The 25,168-nt window shown below is 38.1% G+C and overlaps 1 protein-coding gene across 1 annotated transcript in view; it reads left to right on the top strand.

Annotated features, from left to right (window-relative positions):
- The window catches only part of WDR49 (WD repeat domain 49), a 78,843-nt gene extending 59,344 nt beyond the window's left edge, over positions 1–19,499 (top strand). Inside the window, exons 9-15 of the mRNA XM_006774185.2 lie at positions 970–1,100; positions 3,345–3,443; positions 5,108–5,266; positions 7,788–7,975; positions 8,888–9,085; positions 12,933–13,114; positions 19,394–19,499. Coding sequence (XP_006774248.1) covers positions 970–1,100; positions 3,345–3,443; positions 5,108–5,266; positions 7,788–7,975; positions 8,888–9,085; positions 12,933–13,114; positions 19,394–19,499 — 1,063 coding nt within the window. The remainder of the gene's footprint in view (positions 1–969; positions 1,101–3,344; positions 3,444–5,107; positions 5,267–7,787; positions 7,976–8,887; positions 9,086–12,932; positions 13,115–19,393) is intronic.
- The last annotated feature ends 5,669 nt before the right edge of the window (positions 19,500–25,168 follow it).

Genomic DNA, 25,168 nt, shown 5'->3' with positions numbered 1-25,168 from the left:
CAAAAGAGTTTATAGGAGGAGAAAGCCACATCCATCCGAGAATAAGGAGTTACAATGACAGGACAATTGGGAGACCTTCAGAGCTGTAGGAATAGAAGGAAGATCTCTGGGAGATGAAGAGAATGAGAGTGAAGTCACCGAGCCTGTGGTTACAGACGCTCCTTGAGCTGTGTGTGGCTCTAGAAGGAAGAAGGGGCTTAGCACAGGCTGGTAGCCAGAGTCCAAATCAAGTGGGAACAGGGTAGTATTAATACCCTCACAATTTAGTTTTTGTGCTCCTCACTTCCCCACCAAGAACCAGGCATTTCATTCTCTGCTCATCCTTGCCTATCCTCAAATTCACTGTCAGGACCTCAAGATACTGACCTTCTTAACATGATTATTTCTGTTCAAAATGTATCTGTCCTGTGTACCATTCCTTTGGAGTGGCATTTTCCAAGTGTGTTCTCCAATTGGTAGTTCTTCATGACACTGTATGTGAAAGGACTCTGTGGTCAAGTAAGTCTGGGAAATGCCTCAGGGCATGTTAACAAGTCCTGGATGCTCTGATGAAAAGAAATCTTGTCAGTTTTGTTCAAACTACAAAATATTATGTGTTCACAGGCTCATCCCCTTTTTCATTGTCACAGTCACAAAACTCTTAGTGGCTCCATACAGGGAAACTTTGCAGTAGGGTTCTGGTGATGAATAATTCATCTGATAAGTGCATACATGTTTGGTATTAGTGATTGTGAAAGGATAATTAACCTTTTAATACTAAGTATTTATCATTTACCAGAGAATTTAATGAGAGTACCCAAGAGAAAATGTAATGTGGGAAGTTCAGTATCATGGATGTCATGTGGGGATTAAGTTTTGGATAGTGTTGTATTTTAGACCTCTCAAGTCACACTGCCCACGTTGACAATGGCTACTCGATATCTCTATTATTTTTAGATCCCCAGCTAAGTTGTATATCCTTTTTACTAGGGCTCTAACCGTGTTTCGACCTCAGAACTTCAATCAGTTTTCCATCCATCCGGAGGAATGGGCAGGAGGGATACAGCACCGGGATGATATCATTTGTGCTGCATTCTTACCTCCACAAACGCTTGCTACAGGTTAATTAAACCTTCCCTTGACAATCAATGGTGAAAGTCTGGTTTCTTTTATCTCACTCACTTAAAAAAAACACAAAAAATAAAAACTTTTCCCAACTGTAAAGTGAGTAGATTTTTTTCATGTAAAGCTACTCTTGGTCCTTATTTCTAGGGCACCTGAGCCTGGCTACCTGGCTTTAGATCCTATTTTCACCACTTGCAACTCACGGTATTGGGAAAGTTATTTAAACCAGTTTTCTCTGAGCCACAGGGCTAACAATAGTGTATCTATATCTTATTTTATAGTGAAGATTGAATAAGATAATCTGTGTAAGGGCTTACCTCAGTGTTCGGCAAACAGTAAGCTTATCAGTAAATGTTAGCTTTTTTAAAAAAATTAAAAAATTGATTTCAGAGAGGAAGGAAGAGGGAGAGGAGAGAGATAAAAACATCAATGATGAGAGAGAATCATTGATTGTCTGCCTCCCATTCACCCCCTACTGGGGATTGAGCTGCAACCTGGGCATATGCCCTGACCAGGAATTGAACTGTGACCTCCTGGTTCATAGGTTGATGCTTAACCACTGAGCAACACCAGCTGGACATAAATGTGAGCTTTTATTTTTATTGTCCTTTTTCCAGGAGCAGCATTAAGGCTCTTGGATACAAATCACACTTCTGTGGCACTCAGATGTTTTATAATGGGAATGTATTAACCCTTTGGCACAATGCAGTCAAAATGATATTGGTTAAAGACTGGCCTCATAAAATGTTGACAAATTTAAGTTCTTAAAAGGATCCATGGACAGACTTTGATGTGACATATTAAGGAGAAACAGTCATTGTTATATCATTTCTGGCCAAAGAAAACAATTTATAAAGGCAGATTGCACCATGAAATTAACAAGTCCATATTTTGACAGCCTACTCTTTTTTCTTTTTTTAGAATAAAAAATGTCATTGATTAAGAGGAATGAAAGCTTACAGGAAAACAGCCAGGATAGCTATGAAGTGTTGCAATATGAAGTTTACTGCTCTATCTGCACTTAAAGTTGCAGTATTTTTTAGGACTTTCCTGATTACCTTCCAGTACAGCCAACACTGCTATTCAATTTGCTTTATAGCTGCTGGAAGTCCACCCCCGCAGGGAGTAGCTCATACTGCAGGATAATGGAAACAATCTGTAAGGCTGTAGAGCTGTTATTATGAAGTGTCATAAAATACCACTGTAATTGGTGAATAGATGATGTCTTCATTCATTCTCATCCCATCAGTTCTATGTGCAAATGTTTGTTTAAGCCCTTTGAGAGTCGGACATTTCAAAACCACAGGAAAAGATAGGTGCTCTGATGGACAGCTAATCTATGGAGATATATCATCCTTGGTCAATTTATGAGTTGCACAGGTGGCTTTCCCCAGGACAGGACAGGACTTAGTATGTATTACTCTCTTATCTCTCCAAATCCCATGAAAGGCACCATATGTACACCCGACTCAAACTCAGCCCTTCCCCTCTGCTCTTTACTGGATATTGACACCCTGCTCAGTAGGGAGCTGTCCTCATTGAGCTGCTGAGAGCAGAGACTTGGTCAGACTTAGCCTCATTCGTTGGGTTTTTCTATGTTCTCTGCGATGAGCAGTAAGAAAAGACTTTCTGTAGGGAGAACTTTAGGATTGGAGAAAGTAATATGCAACAAATAATGTAGGAGGGAGGGAATGAAAAGAAGACACACACATCAAAAAGGAGATATGGGAAACAAACCTAGAGAAACTTGATTTGGCTGCCCTCACTCCTTAAAAAAAGTATGATAATTATTAACACTTTTTTGGTACTTATAATATGCTAGGCACTATTTTCTCATTTTGTACATCAACTCTAAGAAATACAATTTTAACCCAATTTTTTAGATGAGGAAATTGTGGCATCATGTAATTAAATAACTCGCCCAAGGTTACACAGCTAGTAGGTAGCAGAACGAGGACTCAAACTCAAGGTGTTTAATTGCAAAGCCCTTATTCTATCAAATAAAAAGATAGGGTAATTTTATCATACATAATGCATACATATGTTTTAAAGATTGTAAGTTCTAAATTTTAATAAAAATACTAATTGTATTATTCACTTGTCTCCAAAAATATATAGAGTACCTACTGTGTGAAAGATTCCATGTAAGATCTTATACTAATGACTTCTTCTCATTGCTGTTGCTCATATTCCTCTAACTTTCTGGCAATTTATGTTCAATTGTATGCTGGCTCATATAGGGAGTTATGATGGAGAAATTGTTCTGTGGAACAACAGCACAGAAAATGCCCACTATGTCCTTCATCCCGATTACCAGAGGCTGCTACAATCAAAACCAGGTGAGTACAAGTTTGAAACGAAAATCATGTGGCTGAGTCAGGCCACAGCAGGCCTGGTTGTTTATATATGTACTGTTGCAGCTTGCTCCTAAATTATAGATGATTGGCTATAAGCGCAAGGGATTAGTGATATTGTTGTCTTGTCAAAGTGACTTTAAAAAATTCTTGAGATTTACTTGGCTTAGCAAATTCTCCTTGGCATGACATTTTTTTCTCCATATACTGTATCAGTGCTTCTGAATTACTGACAGCAGGGAGCAGACTCTCATTTCTATCCAGTTTAGTTGTTGCCAATAAACTTCACCAAATTGCCTTTGAGTGAACATTGGGTACCCCTTGGTAAGAAAATGGGAACTCGTGTGCACTTGATTGGCTGTTCAGCCTCAGTCTAGAGCTTGTATTAAATATTATGCCACCTGGAAATCTTAAATTATTTCTTGTTTTAGAAACTTGTGGGAGCGTTAGATGGGAGTATATTGTATTTTATGGGAACTTAGCAGAGCACATGAATATTTTATTTATGCTTGAGCAAAATGTCCTGACAATTGCCTTTCACATTTTATTTTAGTTTTGTTAGATACTAAAGATTTTTCCTTAGACTAATTTATTTGAGTAATGAATATGCAATTTCTCATGGCCCAGCATGGTTCTCTTGTCTCAATTGGATAAACTCACAAAGGCTGAATTGGACCTTAGGAAAAGACTGATCATTAGATATAGTTTTTTTGTTTGTTTGTTTGTTTTTGTGTGTGAAAAGTTGAGGGACTGATTTGATCAGAGTAAAGAAACATAGTTAAGAGATTTAGGACTGACTAGCCTGCAGGCCCCAAATTCTGACCTGCTTTATGTACAAGGAGCTAAGTATTAGGGCTCATCTGAACCTTCCATGGAGAGGATGGAATTCTGCCTCTTCCTCTATATTGGCCTTCAGTGGGGAACCATCTTGGCCCTCATGGCAAACCTAACTGTAGCTACAATTAAAGCATAGAGGTAGAAAATAAGGGAAAGCAGATAGCATCAAGTTTCTAAAAGCCACAAGAGGCATTGCTATAGATTTCTTGCCTTAAAAATCTGAAGATACTTCTGTATAGATTTTTCATAACTGTGTGCAGACTATTCATACATCCTAAGATGAATATCCCTAGTTTTTATTAGTGTAGATTGGAGATAGTGTCATGAAATAATCAAAATCCCATTAGGAATGTCCTTTCCAAGGTAACTCACTAATAAATAATATTGCTAAAATGATTGTTTAAATATATTTAAATAGTTACTATGTCTCATCTTTTTAAATTGTTTGCAAGGTTAATATTCACGATTAATAAGCTGCAAATGCTATGATAATAGAATCACATTTGTCTTGAATATATCAAGATCTCTAAGATGTGACTCTAAAATGAAGTACTTATGAATTCATATCAAGGGAAAACTCTGTAAGTGTGTATGGAATATGCAAACAAAAAGGCAATCAAACAGTCCTTCAAGTTGGGCTTGAGAAAGTGAATAGCAGAAGGCTGATGGATATTGAGTGGAAACCTATTCTGAGACTTGATGGGGTCATCTGAGCCTGTGATGAAGTGGGCCTGTTGTTCATAAGCATTTGTTTGAAAAGCAGATGTTTCTGTTCATTAAGACACCTGGCTTTGTCTCTATCACAAATATAGAGCCTCAAAAGCTCCTCAGTGCTGGGAGGAGCTGCTCCAGCCGCCCCACAGCGGAGCAGGCTACCCTGGGAGCCAGCTCCTATGAGTCTGGCACCGAGTGCGATAACGCTGTGATGAGACTTTGCTTCCTTGAAGCAAGAAAAAACGTTGCAGCAACAGGTAAACTGTATACTTATATTTTGACTGCAGAGTGCTTTGATATATTGTAAAATGTTGGCAAAGGGTGCAATAAAGAGAATTCAATGTATTTGTATCTAAGCATTGTGGAGTTCGACTATGTCTAGCTAACAGTCAGTACTGGGTCATGGGAGGCCTTGACTGCGAATGAAGTTAAGGTTCAGGAGGATGGGCCCAAGAATAGGAACTAGACTAGACGCCATCAGCAATATATACAGTATTGCATACACCAGAATCAGAGTGAGAAAAACTCAGGCAAGCTACATACTATGGGCAACAATCAGAATTGGTGTTCCAGCCACGACATAAAGAGGTTTGGTAGGGCAGAGGGCACAGTAAGAAATATGCAATATCAGGTGACATACCCTAGAATTGTACACTTGACACCTATACAATCTTATTAACCAATGCCAGCCCTATAAATTTAATTTCAAAAAATTAAAAAGAAGAAAAATGCTCCAAATATGTGAGGTGAGCTTAGGTCTACATGCAGCAGAACGTGGGACAGCACTGGCATCTGGCTCCGATGGGCTGGGGCCAAATAGTGAGAAACCTGGAGATTGGAGGCAATAGCAAAATTTAAAATAGTTGCCTACTTTTTGTCATAATAATTTGGAGAGGAACTTACACTTTGGGGTATCTTTACCGGCTGTGCATCAGGGTCCTGGTTAGAGCTTCTGCTGAGAGCTATGCCAACACTGGTGCTGCCACATGATTTACTGTAGTTATTTAATAGAATACAGATGAAATATACATTTTCTTAATTTCTCCTCCGTGTTCAATGGCTATGTTATCTTAGCACTGAACGTATTGGTATTTGTGTCCAATACGTTATTAAGAAAGTTGGGTTTTATGTAATCATATTATCATCAAGTTAGCACTGAATTAGTGCTAATTCAGCCTGTGTTTACCCAAAATAAAAATCTCCTTTTGAGAATAATGCATATTTTTTACTTTTTCTCTAAAATATATATATGTTAAAAGTGCTGCCAAAACCGGTTTGGCTCAGTGGATAGAGAGTCGGCCTGAGGACTGAAAGGTCCCGGGTTCGATTCCGATCAAGGGCATGTATCTTGGTTGCGGGCACATTCCCAGTAGGAGATGTGCAGGAGGCAGCTGATCGATGTTTCGCTCTCATCGATGTTTCTAACTCTCTATCTCTCTCCCTTCCTCTCTGTAAAAAATCAATAAAATATATTTTTAAAAAAGTGCTTTTTCTTAATATTAGGAATCTAGACATACATGTGTTATATGTTTAAAACAACATATCTGAACCCTGTTTTCTTTAAAAAAAAAAAGAAAAAAATATATATGGGAAGGAGAGGAAGAGAGAAATACAAACATCTATGATGAGAGAATCATCCATTGGCTGCCTCCTGCATGCCCCACACTGGGCCCACAATCAAACCCTGACCAGGAATCAAACCATGACTTCTGGTTCATAGGTCAACTCTCAACCACTGAGCCGCATTGCCTGGACTGCACTATGTTTTCTCTATTCAGTTTTTCATATTCAATTTATAAGTAGAAAATCTGCATGATTTTCATATAAAATTTTTCAACATTAAAATTGACAGTTATAATCCTATAAAGCTTTAGAAGCACTGGAATATTTAGAGTAGATTTTGAAACATATTCTAAACCTTTCTATTTTCTGGAACTCACTTATACTCACAATATGAACTATTATCCTGAAATTGCTCTCCAGACTAATTCTTCTTAATGTTATCAGTGTTCCTAAATTGTTTCCACTGAAGCAGCTACATGCTATTATTTCTACTTTAAGCAGATATGATTGTTAATCGGCAGTACATTGGTGAAGCAAATTGAAAGTCATCTACAGATTTATCAAATAATAATAGAAACTTTGCCACAGAAGAATAATTTAGATAAAGTGCTTCTACAAAGCATATACAAATGGAAGATGAAAGGTTAGTTCTAGGCCTATGAACCAAAAAAGTGTCTCATAAGAGCGTACAATAAATTCTTGATTAAAAATGTAAAAATAAGCTCATAAATAGGGTCCTAAGCATGCTACTATACAGAGAAGTCAATGATCATGCTGCTATTGCTACATATATGCAGCCAGACCTCTGCATAAGGAGCTTTACTCCTTTGGTATTTGTGTCCAATACTTTATTAAGAAAGTTGGGTTTTATGTAATCATATTATCATCAAGTTGCAATTAATGTCTTAAAGTTTATTTGAATAAATTAATTTTGTCTAAATTTTAAAAACCCAAATAATATCAAAATAATGAATGAAGGAAAGGAAACTAAATTTAATGGAGCATCTTATATATCTTATTTCATTTAATATTCAACATAACCCAGTGAGGTTATCATAGGGTTATCTCAACTTTATACTTGAGAGAATTAAAGTGCTGGGAATTGATCTCAGGGCTACCCACCTCTACAACATGCCATGCTTTCACAAGGCAAGCCACTGAGGTTGTTTCTGTATCATTGGCACAGCTTCCTAACTAGTGATTCTTTCCTGTCAGGAGGTGCTAACTTGGTGTCATGTGGAGGATCTGGGTATGTCAGACTCTGGGATACATTTAAGAAACAACTTCTGGCTGAATTTTTGGCTCATCGTGGAGTTGGATCTATTATTATGGCTACTGATAAACTGAATCGATACCTCGCCACAGGAGATCTTGATGGATGTTTGAAAATATGGAATATAGAGGTGATTTGAAAACAGTCTACATCCACTTTATTATTTTTGACTGCCTTTTGTTGCAGATAACTATGAATCCAGTCTTGTCTGTTTCCTAGATAAAAGAAGAACTATTCATTCTGAGTATTTTGTTTATTTTTACAGCAACTATTTTTAATTTTAAAATAACCTTGACAATCAATATTATATTAGTTTTAGATGTATAGCATAGTGGTTAGACTATTTATATAACTTACAAGGTGATCCCCCTGACAGTCTGAGTATTTTAAAGGAAACATTTACATGTATTGAGCAGAGACTTCTCTTAAATAATTTATAGAGAAAACCAGATTTTCCTTAGTATTAAAAATCTTCTCTTAAAATACGCTCAAGTCAATCAACCAATTTAGAAAAGCAATATTGTCAGTAAGATACTGCAACATCATTTGAGCATAGATAATTTGGATATACCTTCTTTTAAGCAAGACTTTAAACATAATTTAAATGGAGTACTGGTCCTTCACCTAGCATTATTGTCATCCTGAATTAATGTGGGATTTTTGTGTCACCAATTACCTCCTCAATTTTCTAATAATATTATACAGTTGTATAATATGTGACTACCTATATGTGATGAAGTTCCCCTGTATCAAATAACTGACTTTACTTTTTAACATTTTCTTTTCATCTTCCCGCTCCCCCTCCTTCCTTGCTTTCAATTTTTCAAGTTAGTTAGATCAGGTAGAAACCTTCTTTTGAGTGTTAGTGTCATTTTTCTAACCTCTGTTATCATGAACTATTCTTTTGCATTTGGATCACAGATTAATGTTCCCAAATGGACCTACTTTTCATTCCTGTATCAGACTTTTTAAAAAAGTATTATGTCACTGTGATAATTTCACATTTGGACTCTTTAGGATTCTGGCATTTCTTTTCATTCAGGAGTACTGTCTCAATTCTAGTAAGAGCAGAATCACACAGGCCCCAACTCTGATAAGGTCGTTCCAACCTCACGAAGACCAGATACGTTCCTTAGAGATGTGCGCGCCGGGTGGCAGTTCGCTGATTATCTCCTGCTCCGCAGACTGCAGCGTTTGTGTGACTGATGTCTGCGGCGCACCTGTCTACATCTTCGGTCAGGTAGAAATATTGCTTGTTTATTATTCTAGTATTTACTTGACATTTAGTATGAACTTGGGCTGATTTCCATTTGAATCTCATCAGCTGTTGATGTTCATTAGTCATGTAAGAACTGACTTCCATTCTGGAGCTGTAGCTGTAGGCATCTCTTGTCCTGTTTACCATTAACCATGGCAGTTCCATCAAGTGGAGGACACCAGAGACAGTGAAAGAGTCTCTGTGCAGCTAAATGTATTCCAGGGTTTTTGAGAAAAAAAATTCTCTAAAATAAGTGGATTCTTTCCATTTTGAAGTTGAGTAAAAATACAATGTGGAGAATATTAGCATGCTATATGAAACAGATAACTCTGACTGTCAAGTAATAATCAAGGTAATAATCAAATAGAACATTTTAGAAAAAACAAACCTTGCTCTTCATCATCTGGTTTACTCTTGTGAAAATAATAATAGCTAACATTTTTTTTTGAGTTTTTCCTGTATTCCTGGGGCACTGTTCTAGGTCTCAATATGAATAATCTAATGTAATCTTCACAATTGCCCATCCATTATGGAAGAACTTTCATTAGTACTATTTTATAGGTGAGAAAACAAAAGTACAGAGCTCACAGAAGCGAATAAATAGTAGAGTTTTGCTTTTAACTCAAGCTGGCTTATATCAGAGTTCATGCTTTTAACCCTGTGCTCCCATGAAAGTAAGCTCTCATGTGTAGAGGGGAAAATACCAAAGTGGGGGAATGGATGAAAGGAACTATTCATCTTCTCACCTTTCAGTTCTTTATTCTGTTTGTTTTTATGGGACCTCTGCTCCTGTTCCTTTTGCGCTCTGGGGAACAAAGTCTTGGTTTGATCTGTTTCAACCAGGACTGTTCGAACGTGGTGGTGTGAGGTTACAGAGATACTTTCATTTCTGTCTGGCTGGTTGGCTTGGTTCCATGCGGCCACCTCAGGTGCCATTCTCATGCCGTGAGAGTACAAAGCAGTCCTTTTTTTTAAAATTTTTTATTACAAAGGGTATTACATATGTGTCCATCCCCCCCCCCCGCCCTAGACAGGCCCCTAGCCTCCCCTATCCCCCAGTGTCTTATGTCCATTGGTTATGCTTATATGCATGCATACAAGTCCTTTGGTTGATCTTTTACCCCCCTACCTCCCACCCCCGCGGAAGACAAAGTCTGTTGTTGCTCTATGTGTGAAGTCAGTTTGATGATGTCAACCTGTGTGGAAAGAATTCTGTACAACCTTTCAGGACATGAAGGGTGAGGGGAAGTCAGAAATTAATCTGGGGAGGTGGACCAACAGTTGGCCGGGTACCCTGGGCGGCTCAGTTTAATGCTCCAGAGTTGCACTGTCTCTCCTGCTCTGCAAATGAGGCAGGTGCTGGACTTTCTCAGGGAGAACAGCATCTGAGCGGGAATCAAACGAGTGTGCGTAGGTGTGTAGTGAGGGAGACAGAGTGGGGCACGCTGGCATTCTGAACACACATGAGGTGGAAAGCTGTTTTGGGCAGTTGAGAAGTTAATGCAATGCCAACCTTGCTGTACAGACAGGCCACATAGGATCACATGAGATGAGGTGAGGTTAGAATGACAGGTAATCAAAGCATCATCAAGCGGGTGACATCTGGGATATAAGTCTCCCAGATGGGGTTGAAGCAAGAATAAGACTGTTCTATGTGTGGGTGCCATAAACTGTGCCCACCAAACAAAGTCTGTACCTAAGTTTTATTTTAATTAAGAAGTACGTGCTAGTAAACTGTTCATTTTTTATGCCTTGATATTTTTCCTTAGTTGTTTTGTGAAGTCTTTTGTATTTTGAAGGACATCAGCCCCCAAAACCCTGCATGAAAATTGTGTTTTGTTTTTTTCCTGCTGTTGAAGACAGGAAAAGAGCCGGTGTAGTTTTATAAAGTAGTCTGGCAAAGCAGGGACAGCTGTGTTTTCTAGTCCCTTCTGCTTGAGCTGTTAAAGATGTTGTTAAGATCTTTTAAAAAAATCAAACTGTCTTGAATAAGGGTGCTGCTAGTCCCTAATGCAGGAAAAGGGGAAGGAAGGGAGGGAGGATAGAAACAGAAAAATAGCAGATACTGGATTATAGTAACAGTGAATGTCCTTCAAGTGTGTAAAAAGGAGACACCCTTTTAAGTAAGATAGGGGAGTTAGATGAAAACATGTAGATAAGGAGAGCCATTTAGTAAATATAAGTAGGATCAGAACAATTTTTACTGAACAAACTTGATTTGCAAAGCATAGTGCCTTTTTGCCCTACATTTGAATGACACATTTGTCTTTTAGTTGAATCAACTCTGGGTTAGCAGTTATAAAACAGGAGGAAAGCATTAATATCTTTTAATTTCCCATGTTAAAACTTAATTTTCAAATCACATACAGTCTGATTAAAGTGTTTAAAATTTAATGCAATGTGATTCTACATATTTCATGAAAGAAGTGTTTTTAATCACTGTGAATCACTTTTACAACATAGTTATTGATCGGAGATTGCTTTTCAAGTTAGATTTATAAAAGTAAGTGGTTTTGTATGTCTATTTATAGAGCTGGAGAAATGGGAGTGGAGATGATTTAACCATCGAGATACATTTATCCCAGGAAACTGTCAGGTGATTGTGGTATAAAAAGAAATTAGACACTGTGTGCGGTCCTTCAGTGCCTTTCCTTTAGCACTCACCACAGTTGGATTGGGTAGAATTATTTTATTGGCACTTCTCCTCCTCATCTGGGGGCCAGTGACTTTGTTCCTCTTCACCCAGTGTTTAAAATTTGATTTAGTTGCCCTCATTTAAAAATAAAAAGATTTCATATAAGATCCAGATTTCTTGTTTCTCTTGAAAAAGAACATGTCATTCCCTGAGAGAAACTGTAAAATGGATTCTCTCTAATCCAGTAAGGCCGAATCTCATTTGCCGCTGATCATCTTAGATGAGCCTCGGTTCATTCATTGTCATTGTCCTCCTGGCCTCTGTCAGCATTTCACTCTGCATGCCCTTTTGACAAGGTTATCAGTTTGTAGGTCACTCAGACATCCTAGGGATGTCTGATGTTACCCTTCTATCACTCTGGCTATGTTCTCTGGTGCATTCCTGTGTATACAATGTGAACTGATAGAAGACAAGGAAATGGATTCTATATTTAAAATATAAAATAGATTGTCATTGGTATTGTCATTTGGGTATATGGATACATATTAAGAATTATAGTCAAGATCTGTGAAAACAAAACTATTATATAACATAATAGAGGCCCAATGCACGAAATTCATGCAAGAGTAGGCCTTCCTTCCCCCGGCTCCTGGCACTGGCTTCCCTCTGGCACCCGGACCCAGGCTTCCCTCACAGAGGAAAGCTTGCCTCAGCCCTTGCAGCCCCAGCTTCATCTGGAAGGTCTTTGGAAGGAAGTCTGGTCTAATTAACATATAACACTTTTATTATTATAGATATTTTGGGGTGATGGATGCTCAACATTTTAGGAAATAAGATGAAAAGAAAGTAGTTGTATCAAAAATTAACTCTGACAATTCTTCAATAAAAACTTTCTTTGTTTTTCTTTTTAGTAAATATTCACCTACTATTCAGGATTTTAAAGAAAGAATGTCAATTTTTTGTACTTCATTATTATCTTTTCAGGGAATTTCTGTTTCTATGACTCACTTTCTACCTTTATTAAAGTTACATGTATGTGTGTCTTATCCGCCCGTATAAGACTATAAGTTTCTGGAGAACAGAAACCATGTCTTATTCTTTTATTGTGTGTGTCCCCAACTTTACTTCATAGTGTAGCATATGAATGTTCAAGGGAAAAAAATCATAAAAAAATAAATCTCTTTGTTTTTATAGGCAAAGCATTGGCAAATTGAAAGCTGTTTTTCTTTCCCGAAGAAGGATAATAATTTAATGGAAAGTGAGATTCAAGAAGAAAGTATAAGGGAAACTGCTTCACTTTCTAATGAGGAATCATGCTTAGACCCAGCAGAACATTCTCTACTTGATAAAAAAGACAAAGATGAGCCAACATACAAGTAAGTAATTTTAAGTGTTACCAAGATGTCAACTGGCGTCTAGATCAGACTTAGGTAAGATTGGCCCAAACTCCTCATGTACTCTGTGCAATGTCCAATGATGACCTTGAGATTTTTCTAAAATTGGGGGGATTGATAGGTTTGTGTGTGGCAGGGTGAGAATGCATGTCCTCGGGGTTATATGTGGTTCAGATTTCTTGCCTCCATTGAATTCTTGATTTCTATTCAGTGTCTTCTAGTCCTTTGCTTCTGCTCTATCAACAATCTCAATGTGGGAACTTGCCTCTTTCCTAAAAAACAATATGTGTGTATGCATGTATGCATCTGTCTCAGAATGCATGTCAGATTTTACTCCTGGTTTTGGTAACTTTCACAGAAGCTTATATGACAGAACTTATAAGAGATCAACTTTGACTATTAGACATGACTCTCCTTTGAATGCTTCTGGCCTTTCCTTCATGTTGTTCAGCCTTTTCTTCTCTTTGCACCACTCTGCTAGATCCCATTCTTACATTCCTCTTTCTCTCTCATGCCAGGGAGCTTCAGTTGTTTCTTTTGTTTCCTATAGCCTTGCTAACCTATGCTCTTTTAATTTTACTGTTCACACCAAACAACTATTATTTTTTTAAAGGATGCTTTTATTCATTGTATTTTCTTTAATATGATTTTTTTTTTACCATACACATATAGGATTGTAGAAAAATTGCACACAAAGTACAGAATTTCTACATACTCCACCTTACCCCACCCAGTGTCTTGCATTAATGTGGTCCATTTGTTAGAATTGATGAATCAATATTGATACTTTATTATTAATTTAAGTCCATAATTAAGGGGGTACCATTGTGGCTTCTTTGAGGACCCCACTCAGAGACCTCAGCATTGTACATTTACCAATCAATGCATCTTTGGCCAGTATCCTGTGGCTCTACCCCTCCCCGCCCCAAGTTGGGGTTACCTTGGGAAATACACATCACAGTGTTTTCCTGTTCCAGTATACCTGCTTTGGCAGGCCTTCCCTCTCGCACAACTCCTCTAGGGTTAACTTCTGCTTGGCCAATAGAAAGCTCACTTATCCTTGCCACACCAACTGCTCCCTGGTTGTCTCCTCTAACCTTACTCACCTGGGTAGCTCCAGCCATAGCTTTTTGCCTGTAGACTTTTGCAGGCATTAATGAGCCTGTGTCCCTCTCGTGATTTCCGCAGACAGCACACATTAAACTCTTTGATCTGTGTGAATGCAGGCTAGAAGTGAAGGGGAAGCTTCCTTCCACTCTGTCTGTGGAGTGGGCCTCAGTGAACACCAATGCCTCCTCTCCGCTCTTAGGTTATTGCACATTGGGTCTGTTTATATACTAGGAATGTGGTTGGCCTGGGTTTCACCAGGTTGGTTTTGGAGCCACTTCAGGAATATGGGGACAGGTTTTACTTCTTAATTAATTATTTTGCTTTCAGACCTTTTGGACCTCTGCTGATGCCTGATCCTAGTTTGATAATTCATGCCTTTCTTGTAGGTTCATCCATACATTTTGTGGTTAATGTAGAAAAATATTACATATATAAACTCTAAAGTAGTACAAATAAGGAGATACATATGAAAGGGCCGTTCGACCCCCAAAGGGGTCGCGACCCACAGGTTGAGAACCGCTGCTTTAAGTAAACTTGTTTTAGTGTTTACCGTTTTTTAATCCTTAAAGACACAAATTAGGTTTCTCCCAAAAGCTCTGACTCCTCCAACGCAATGTTACAGATCAGGAAATAAAGTTACCCAGGATCACATAGACAGATCATTGTTTCTCTTCCTGTCACTCCCCTAAAAGAATAAAGGCAATTGTTATAGATTCCTGTTTAAGAGTATTTCAGCCAATATATTAATTTTCCCTTTCTTGTGACAGACTGTTATTATTATTTTTTTAAATAAGCCATTCCCTAGAATTAAAAGATGGCAATTTGAACTATTTACTTCTTTCTTGACTTCTATCTCATCTTAATACATTTACTATTGTTGCATGACACTTTGTGTTATGAAAATTAGTGCTGATACATAGGTTTCTAAATTCACAGATTTGTCTTAAACCCTGAGCTTTGTATTCTGCCAGATTAGATAGGTGTACAGCAGAGTGATTTTTCTCATCTTGGTTGTAAGTTTCTGTAGGCCTTGGGAGAAATTTCCAGCAGTAAGAAGCAAAGTTATCTTTATTGTACTATATCTTGTCAAATGACAATGCACGGAAAAATACCTGTGATCTTTGAAATGTGTGCCTTTACCTAAGTTAGAAGACTGGGTTGAAATGATTTTAAGACTTTGCAGTAATGAAATAATATAGGATAATGTCATTTAAGAATTATTAAATAGATTGAGAGAAAAAGGTAAAAAAATGTATCCTTAGAAGTGACTGTCAGGTCACTTCTTACCTCTTGCAGGAGGTTTGTGTGGAAAACATACAGGTGCAAAGTCATGGTCAGCTGTAAAATGTTTTTCATGGCCTCTGTCCAATATTGAAGAGATTACAGATTATTTTCTCCCTAAGAAAAGATTATTCTAAAGAACGTGTTGTTTTCCTAATCATATTAAATCCAAGGAGAGAATCATACCAGTTCTTGTCCATATGCAAAAATATGAAAAAAAACATGTAAAGGAGTTTAAAGAGATGAAAGGGGGAAAGCACTTTCTGTATATGTGTATGCAGGCAGGGGTATGTTTAATGGAGGAGTTAAACAGTAAGAAAGATGGAGAAGCAAAAAGAAAAAGCTAATAAAAAATGGGAGAAGCAGGCAAAATGAAGAAAACAATTTAAAAATTTAAAACTGTGTTCTCATTTTAACACCTAAGATTTTTTCCCCCAGGATAAAAACCTTGGCATAGGTTTTCTTCTGGTTTATACATGCATACCAGTTTCCCAAAGTGCTGAAGGTATTTTATAATATTATGTCTGAGAAGTAGGTAGGTGTTTAAATGTCATTTTTCATTTAAGCCCTGGGGAAATGAAGATGAATATAGAATTTCAGAGAATAAGGAAGTCCTAATGCTAAGTTAACAATTGATATGGAGAAATAGATTTTGCCCTCTCTTAGGTTCTACAAAAATTACCATTAGAAAATGAAAAAAAAGAGGAAGAAATAAATTAAAGTATAAAATAGGCAGCAAAAACTACAGTGGACATGCGTTTTTCTTAGTTTATGGCAATATTTGGTTTCTGAATGCACACAAAATTAATCTAGAAAATACACACAAAATAATTTAGAAAATATAACCTTAGGATATTTTTAATATAAAAATAATACATGTTCATTAGGGAAAATTTGCAAGTACAAATAAGCAGGGAGAAGAAGATAAAGAGAAATCACCTATAGCAAGGCCATTGCTAAGACTTAGGAATTTTCACTCTCCTGGCTTGTTCTGGGCATACTTATGCTAATAAATAAATGCGCAGTGTATAAAAATGATGATTTAGTATACATAATTTATAGCCTGTGTTATCACTCAAAAATATACAGCAAGTTTATTCCTGTATTTTTAATATGAGTGTCAACAGACACCAATATTCATTAACGACTCCCTAGAAATGTATCATGTGGCTTTTTAACCATTCTCTTCTTTTCAAACATGTAGACTGTTTACAAATTTTAACTGGGAAAACATTTCTTTAAATACCTTCATATGCAATTGTTGGAGCAATGAGCTGAATTCAACATTAGAATAAATTCTTTGAGGTGGAGTTGCTGAGTGAAAAGTGTTAAAGGCCCTTGGGTCATCTTGCTAAAATGCTGCCCCTCCACATGGGCTCTCTCTCCAGTGTATATGAGAATGGAAGCAACACTGACTGTTGTCATTGTCTTAAAACTGTTGCCATGATCTTTCATTATTGTTTTAAATTGCATATTTTAATTGTTTGTAGAAGTGAACATTTTTTCACATGCATATTAACCTTCAATAATTCAATAGCGAAGTTGAGATAGTAGAAGTCTTTGAAACTAACTCCTGTGACAGCCTTAAGAAAAGCATATCCCCAGCCTCCTCTTGAGTAATTGCTATGGGATGTGCTCACCGTCTCACAGTCACCATCTCTGTTATTGAATCACTCTTTATTATAGAACTGGAGGCCTGATGCCTGAAATTCATGCAAGGGGCTTAGCCCTCACAGCCATGGTGGGTTGCCTGGACCTTGACAGCCAGGGCTTCATCTGGGAGGTCGTCTGGAAGGACATTAAATTCATACAAGGGGCTCAGCCCTCACAGCCACGGTGGGTTGCCTCAACCTTCACAGCCAGGGCTTCATCTGGAAGGTCGTCTGGAAGGACATCTGGAAGGATGTCTGGTCTAATGAGCACATTATGCTTTTATTATTACAGAATGGCTCTGATGCTAAAGTCAAATCTGTCCATTTGTAGGGTCTCTTTCATTGATCTTCATTCTTATATTAGAACAATGAAGAGCGAGTCTTTTCTGCCTGCTTTTATCTATCAATTTTCCTTTGGCTATAATTAAAAAGTTACTTATGGGTATAGGGTTAATTATAAGAAGCCAGGATTTAAAAACCAGATAGAAAATGAAACAAATTTCCATTTATTTCTCACTAAGTTTATATAGGCAGAAGGCATAATTAAAATTAATGGTTTTTAGACATGTGAAATAATTATGATGTTCTAAATTCTATAGTACAGTGATGAGGGAACTGATATTTAATATTCTTTATATGCTATTGATTACTTAATTATTCTGCCAGTAGATCTTATGTGAGAAATTAAATTGGAAAATTTATGGCCAACTGTAAGGTAAAAAATACACAAAGCAATAAAATCTAATTTTAAATCAGGTCTTATGTGACATAAAACACTTGGAGGACTGACAGTCTCCTTTCACCAACAATCTGTGGCAAGAACTATCATACATACATGCATGACAAATGAAAGCAAATGAAAGTCTACTCAATTTTTGAAATTTAAGTCTTAAAAATACTTGTACAGCAAATTATTATCTCTGTAAATGCTGTATGTCCTTATTTTTTGTCTCATCATTCTGCTGGTTCCTAGGAGTCTTAGAACTGGCTGTAGTGAGTATTTGAATTCTCTGTTTTGAGTAGAAAGAATTGTCTTTTTTTACTTAATGTGCTAGTAGCCAATACTTAATTAAACTCTTAGAATGATCCAGGCACTGTTCTAGGTCTTTATGTGTTTAGCTCGTTTAATTGACACTGTAATCCTTAGAGATAGCTACAGTTATGGCCCCTGTTTCACAACTGGGAAGCAAGGTACACGGAGGTTAAATGATTCGCCCAGTGTCAATCAGCCAGCAAGAGGTGAACCAGGGGTCCTACAAAAGGCATTCTGGCTCCAGAGTCAGTACTCTGTGCCACCACTCCATACTGTCTGTCCAAAAAGCATCATGTTGAAAAGTTACTGGTTTCTTAGTCAAGTGATCAAATATTTTGCCAAGAACCTGCTGTGTATAAGGTGCTGCTCTAGGTATAGAAGGGCAGTGGGGGATTTGCCACACATCATTCTTCCCTTTACATCCAAGACCGAGGGATGGCTGGTCACTTAGAGCCTTTCCTTCTCATACATTTGATGGCAAGGCTACCAGAGCCCGTAGTAGGCCCACTTTCTTGCACCACCATGTAAGACATGTTTGCAAAAGTTTTAAACTCAAAACTCTTGCGTTTTTCTGCTTTTTTGCCTTCATCCATTAGGAATATTGGACTTTTAGGAATATTCACCTCTTTCTAGTTTCCTGTGCATTTTCACAGTAACAGTTCTCTCAAATGTCAGATGTCTTTGGAAAAGAAGTACTAGGCTGGCCTCTGACTATGAAGTTAAATCTGTGGTCTGGTTGTTCACAGAACTGCTCTTCGCTTAGGAGCGTTGTCAATGCAGCTCCATTTCCTAGGCTGTCCTCTAAGCAGTGAAATCTGTTGCCGTTTCCAGGAGATTCACTCGTACCCTCTGCCCACTTCTCTCCCTCTGTGGCTTAAACACTTTAGTAGAGATAGTCAAAGCCTTTTGTTTTATACAAAAGATGTTTGATTTGAATACCACTGGGTGAGAAAGCAAGTGGACTAAAAGCAGGAAGCAGTTCAGGATGTTTGGGGGCAAATCAAAGCCTGGTATTAACTAGTCCAAAGATAAACCCCACTACTTCTAAGCTTGCCTCAATCTTTTGTACCTCAATTTATTTCAACAATACTTTTCTGGAAAAAAAAATTCTCAACTTAATCACTATAAGGCCTAACAGCACCATACTCTGTCCTTGTATCTGACACCAACTTCTCACTGTTACAGATTCTCCTACCGTCTTCAAATGACTCTAATGTACCGTTGTTCATGTCTTCAAAGCCCAGATAGCGTTAAACGATATGTCCCTCTTCATAGGAGGTCCGTGTTGTGAGGGAGGCCATTCCAGTGTGATCTGGGGAAAAAAATGCCACCTGACCTTCATCTTTTGGAAGGCAAAGATTTCCTAAAGAAAAGGAAAATCTATAATTCCAAAAAGTTCATGTAGATACTACCCCAATCAAGGCAGTAGAGTTCCCCTCCTCATCCCCCTTTATGTGTTGGCTGTACTTAGTAATTTGCTTCCAGAGAGAAGTGTATAGAAAAGAAGGGAAAATATAACTTTTAAAAGAAAGTGCAGAAACTTGGCCAACACAACCTTGGCCAGGTGAGGAGATTAACATCCAAAGCAGTGAGTCAGGTTGACAGCGTGTCCCCTTGATAAAATGTGATGAGAAAATGGATTCATCTCTGTTGACTTCCTCCCAACAACCCATAATTCCCATCTAACCATAAGAAAAATGTCAGGCAGATCCAAATTAAGGGACATTCTACAAAAGTCTGACAAGTATTCATCGAAACTTCCAAAGACATGAAAAACAAAGAAAGTCTGATAAATTGCCATAGTCCAGAATAAGCTAAGGAGTCAGACTTTTGGCAATGAAATGTGTAGTCATTAAGGTTGAGGTCTATGACAGTGAGTGTGAAATATGTTTGAGATCATTTCTCATTTTCTGACTGGAATTACATACAACTATATAATGATTTCACTCTATGTTTTATTGATAAAACTATTTTTATTGGATTCAAGCTAACCTAAAATTTTCTTATAGATTCATATGAGAATCCTCAAAAATGCTGAATTTTTCTGAATTTTGTACATCATAAGCGAAGATACAGCCTGACATCAGATAAAAGAGTTTTTGACACATCTCACTGATTACCCTGCATAATTGGCACATTGTGTGTCTTTCTGTAAAATTTTCTTCTGCATACTTTTTCTCTGACCTACCACTTGTTATGAGTATAGGAGCTTTTCTTTAGCCTCTCAGCCTCTCTAGCTCTTACCATTTTATATTATCACATGGCCAGCAGGCATTTTATTCAAAGATTTGGCTTGTTTGGTATAAACAGATGTCACTATTTAGGTCCACAGGATAGAGGGGTTTTTTGTTTGTTTGTGGTTTTTTTTTTTTTTTTTTTAGTCAAAGTAACAGATATACAGTATTTATAGCCAGAGAGTGTCTGTTCATCCTTTGTGGTTAATTTTATTTCACCATGAATTATTCTCTTCCAGTGTCGGATCATCAGAAGTTATAAATTTAGCTACAAAATATAAGGAGAGAAATATATATAAGAAAAAAACACATCACCTTTACAGCAGTGAAGTTCTACAAAAATCACCCAGTAAGTAATTATCACTGATATATATTTACAGTGTTATTATTTTACTGATTGATATGAATAACAAATAGCTCCTGTGTGTGCCAGGAATATTGGTGTTCCTTAATAAACTTGAAAGGAAGGTCCTGAGACCCCCGCTTAACAAAGGAGGAAAGTGAGGCTCAGAGACAGTAAGTGGCTTGTCCAAGGCTACACAATGTGCAAGCGACGGACATGTAAGATCTAAACCAGAAAGCACATGTAACCTGCCCACCACAGTTCCCAAAACAGCATTGGCACAGAATGTTAATTCTCTCCCCAAAGTGTTTAGAGATGAAAATGAATTAAAAACAAATTTTGCTCTTAGGAAGCCCATAGCCACCCAGAATGATGCATTCATTTAGTTATTGGCTGACTAGAAACATAATTATAAAAAAGTAATTGAAACAAAGGAATCATTATTATACTCAAGTGTAGTATTTAACTGTGTGGTGATTGCCAGAGGGAAAGGGGTTGGGGGATGTAGAAGAAGGTAAAGGGGGGATAAATGGTGGTGGAAGGAGACTTGACTTGGAGTGATAAACACACAGTACAGTTCAGATGATGCATTGTAGAATTGTATAGCTGAAACCTGTACAATTTTATGAACCATTCTCATCCCAATAAATTCAATTTTTAAAAAAGCATAAGGAGAATCAGTCCTGAGGTTCCATCATATGATGAGATGATTTCACATACTATGAATCTTTTTTCATAGTATGGGAAAGCTGAACTTTCAGAGAACAGATATTTTAATTTTAGAATTTGAGTTGAAATTTTGCTGTCAAAAGGTACATCCTTATTTGTTAATATTCAATGCACATTTATAAACTGATCTACTCCATAGGATTTTTGTCAGGATTAAAAGAGATATTACATGTAAAGCACTTAGAATAGTGCCTGACATATTATAGAAACTCAATGCAATTTTATTAGCAACTAGAGGCCCAATGCATGAAATTCATGCATGGGGGGTGGGGGGAGTGTCCCTCAGCCTGGCCTGCACCCTCTCAATCTGGGACCCCTTGGGGGATGTCCGACTGCTGGTTTAAACCAGCAGTCGGATGTCCCTCTCACAACCCAGGAACACTGGCTCCTAACCGCTTGCCTGACTGCCTGCCTGATTGCTCCCAACTGCCCTCCTCTGCTGACCTGATCACCCCCAACTGCCCTCCACTGCTGGCCTGATCACCCCCAATTGCCCTCCCTTGCCAGCCTGATTGCCCCCTCACCCCTTGCTCCCCCCACTTGTCTGATCTCACCCCTAACTGCTTGCTCCCCTGTTGGCCTGATCACCCCTAACTGCCTCTGCCTCAGTCCCTGCCACCATGTCTTTGTCCAGAAGGAAGTCGGACGTCTGGAATATGTCCAGTCGACCCAGTCAATTAGCATATTACCCTTTTATTAGTATAGATATTATTATTGTTATTATTATACCTTGGAGCACAACCTTTGGAGTGAAAGATACTTGAGCTTATGCCCCAGGTCTATGTTTACCAGCTATGTAAATTCAGGCAAGTTGTTAAAACATCTTGAGCCCCACCTCTATGTCCTTATCTGTCAGCAGGGCATAATGGCATTTTACAGGTTGTGGAGATTTCTCCTTTGGTTTGACATAACACACTGCTTCTCAAACGTTGTTCTCTAGCTTAATGGCATCAACACCACCTGGAACTTAGAAATGTAAGTTCCCACCCTACCCTACTAAATAAGAAACAAAGTGGTGTATAGTCGTTAGTTTATGCTTTAAAAACTCCTCCAAAGTTTTGAAGCCTGGCAAAGTTTGAGAACCACTGACAGCACAGGACCTGGCCCATAGCAGGTGCTGAGTCTGTATCAGTTTACTTTTCCTGGATCCTGAGCCATCACAATGACCAAAGCGAAGTTCCCATCTTTGCAGAGTTAACTATCAAACATAAAACCACATCCTGAATTAAGGTTTGTAGGCTCCCAATCTATCGTCCATTTATCCTATGAAGCAAAGAGAAAATGTTTTCATCGTTCAAGACCAGGCTTTTACGGGTGTGTGATCAAAAGAGGTTTCCTTTCCATCATCTCAATGTATGCATGATATATACAACAACACAGCTCTGGTTTACATGTTAGGAAAATGAGAAAGTACCTGCGAATTCAAACATTTAGAGATGTTGTTAAACTAAATGCTTAAAAACAGATTTCCTGTCACAAAGACTACAATTTTCTTATAGATAAAAGAGAAACTGAAGCTTTTCTAAAACTGCAGAATACTAATTTTCAAGGGAAAATAGCAAAAGAGTGGAAAATAAAAAAAAAAATGAATGGGGAGCTTTGGGTTGCTTTTGATTCCTTTGCATGAAAGGACCATGGATTTATTGTGAACAGCTGTGCTTATAGGGTTTGCTGATGACTACAGCTGAACCAGCTGAGTAACAGGAAGGTTAAATTAAAAAAAAAAATTAACTTGGAAATATGCTGGCTCCTTCTGAGGAATTAAATATTGAACTTTTATTTCTATCTTCCCCCCAACACCTGCTGTTGTGAAGGCGTATTTAGGTCATTAAGCATCGCAGTCCTGAAAGAGCTACCGGAAGTGAATAAACCGGCTTTTCTTCTGGACCCTGAGAAATACTTTAGGGAAGAGCCAGAGGAGGCGTGTCCCCAAACTCCAGAGCCCCCATTGCTCTCTGAGAGTAAGTCCACAGCCATTGTCCACTTCCGCATCCCTCCCTAGGAAACTCAATCGATTAGAAAAGTAAAGTAGAAATGAAAGCCTCACGTGTTTGCCTTCTGGGTTGCAGTGAAATGAGGTGTGGTTTGACTGGTAAGATTTATAGCTCAGCTGCTGATCAGTGCTCTTGGAAGGGACAGCCAACACGCTGGGATACATTAAAAGAATATTTTTATTGTGTCACTTTTCTGAAGTCAGAATGCCATGAAGATGTATTATGAATTGCTATGGATGGGAAGCCTTCCCGCCACATAATCTTAATTTTCAAGCATACCCGAGAAAGAGACAATCATAAGGCTGCCTTAGAGCAGTCTCTGCCCCTCTGGTTTTGTTCCTTTCATGTAAAACACTACAAATAAAAGGTTATTAATTTTTTAAATTTACCTTTATTGTTGAAAGTATTACAGATGTCCCCTTTTTTTCCAATTGACCCCTTCTAGCCTGTCCCTACCCGCCACCCCAGGTCAAGCATACCCGAGAAAGAGACAATCATAAGGCTGCCTTAGAGCAGTCTCTGCCCCTCTGGTTTTGTTCCTTTCATGTAAAACACTACAAATAAAAGGTTATTAATTTTTTAAATTTACCTTTATTGTTGAAAGTATTACAGATGTCCCCTTTTTTTCCAATTGACCCCTTCTAGCCTGCCCCCACCCTCCACCCCAGGGCTTCCCCTCACTATTGTCTGTGCCCATCGGTTATGCATACATGCATATAAATTCTTTGGTTAATCTCTTCCCACCCATCTGAGATTCTGTAGTCTTGCCCCATGTTTCTATGTCTTTGGATCTATTTTGTTATCATCAGTTTATTTTGTTCTTCAGATTCCACATATGATCGAGACCTAGAGGGTATTATGCTAAGTGCAATAAGCCAGTCAGAGAAAGATAAGTATCACATGATGTCACTCATATGTTGAATCCAAAGAACAAATAGAGGCTACTGAAAATGTATTGTCTTAGACTTCCAGCTGCAGTGCTAGGCTAATATGATGAGTAGACAAGAAAGCTGAACTTAGGAAATACAAGCAAATGCTCTCTCAAGATTCGGAAACAAGATGTGTAAAAGGACACTCTGTTTTTCAGCCTGATATAGGCTTCTCAGACTTTGAAGAATAATATCTGTGCAAAAATGTTCCCCGTAAGGAGAGGCCCTGCGGGAACGCAGACAGCACAACCTGATTCTCAGTGAGGCAGTCAGAAAGCATATGGACACCACAGGGAACTCATTTAAAATAATTAATGAAAAGTGCAAGTTTCAGCTCATAACAGTCAAAAGATCAGAACTACACTCCAACCATCCTGAGATCTGTGGTTTCTAAACTTTTCCAATTCTCGAGATGGAGATTCGGCATCCTCCTTGAGAAATAATAACCCTGTAGGAAGGAGGCATTTCTTCATGTCCGCGCTTGAGGAAGTTCAGGCCTCTTGTCTTTGCTTGGTTCCCTATGGAAAGGGAGAACAGCTGGTCGACTTTTTAAATTTTTATTTTTTATTGTCTAAAGTTTTACATATGTCTCCTTTTTTCCCCAATTGATCCCTGCCCCCCAGACATTCCCACCCCGGGCAAGCCCCAACCACCCCAGTGTCTGTGTCCATTGGTTATGCTAATAGGCACGCACACAAGTCCTTTGGTTGGTCTCTAACCCCCTCTCCCCC

This window comes from Myotis davidii, unplaced genomic scaffold (genome assembly GCF_000327345.1).
Source record: "Myotis davidii unplaced genomic scaffold, ASM32734v1 scaffold1307, whole genome shotgun sequence".
NCBI lineage: Eukaryota > Metazoa > Chordata > Mammalia > Chiroptera > Vespertilionidae > Myotis > Myotis davidii.
The sequence above is the reverse complement of the archived record's forward strand: the minus strand, read 5'-3'. Positions and strand labels throughout refer to the sequence as shown.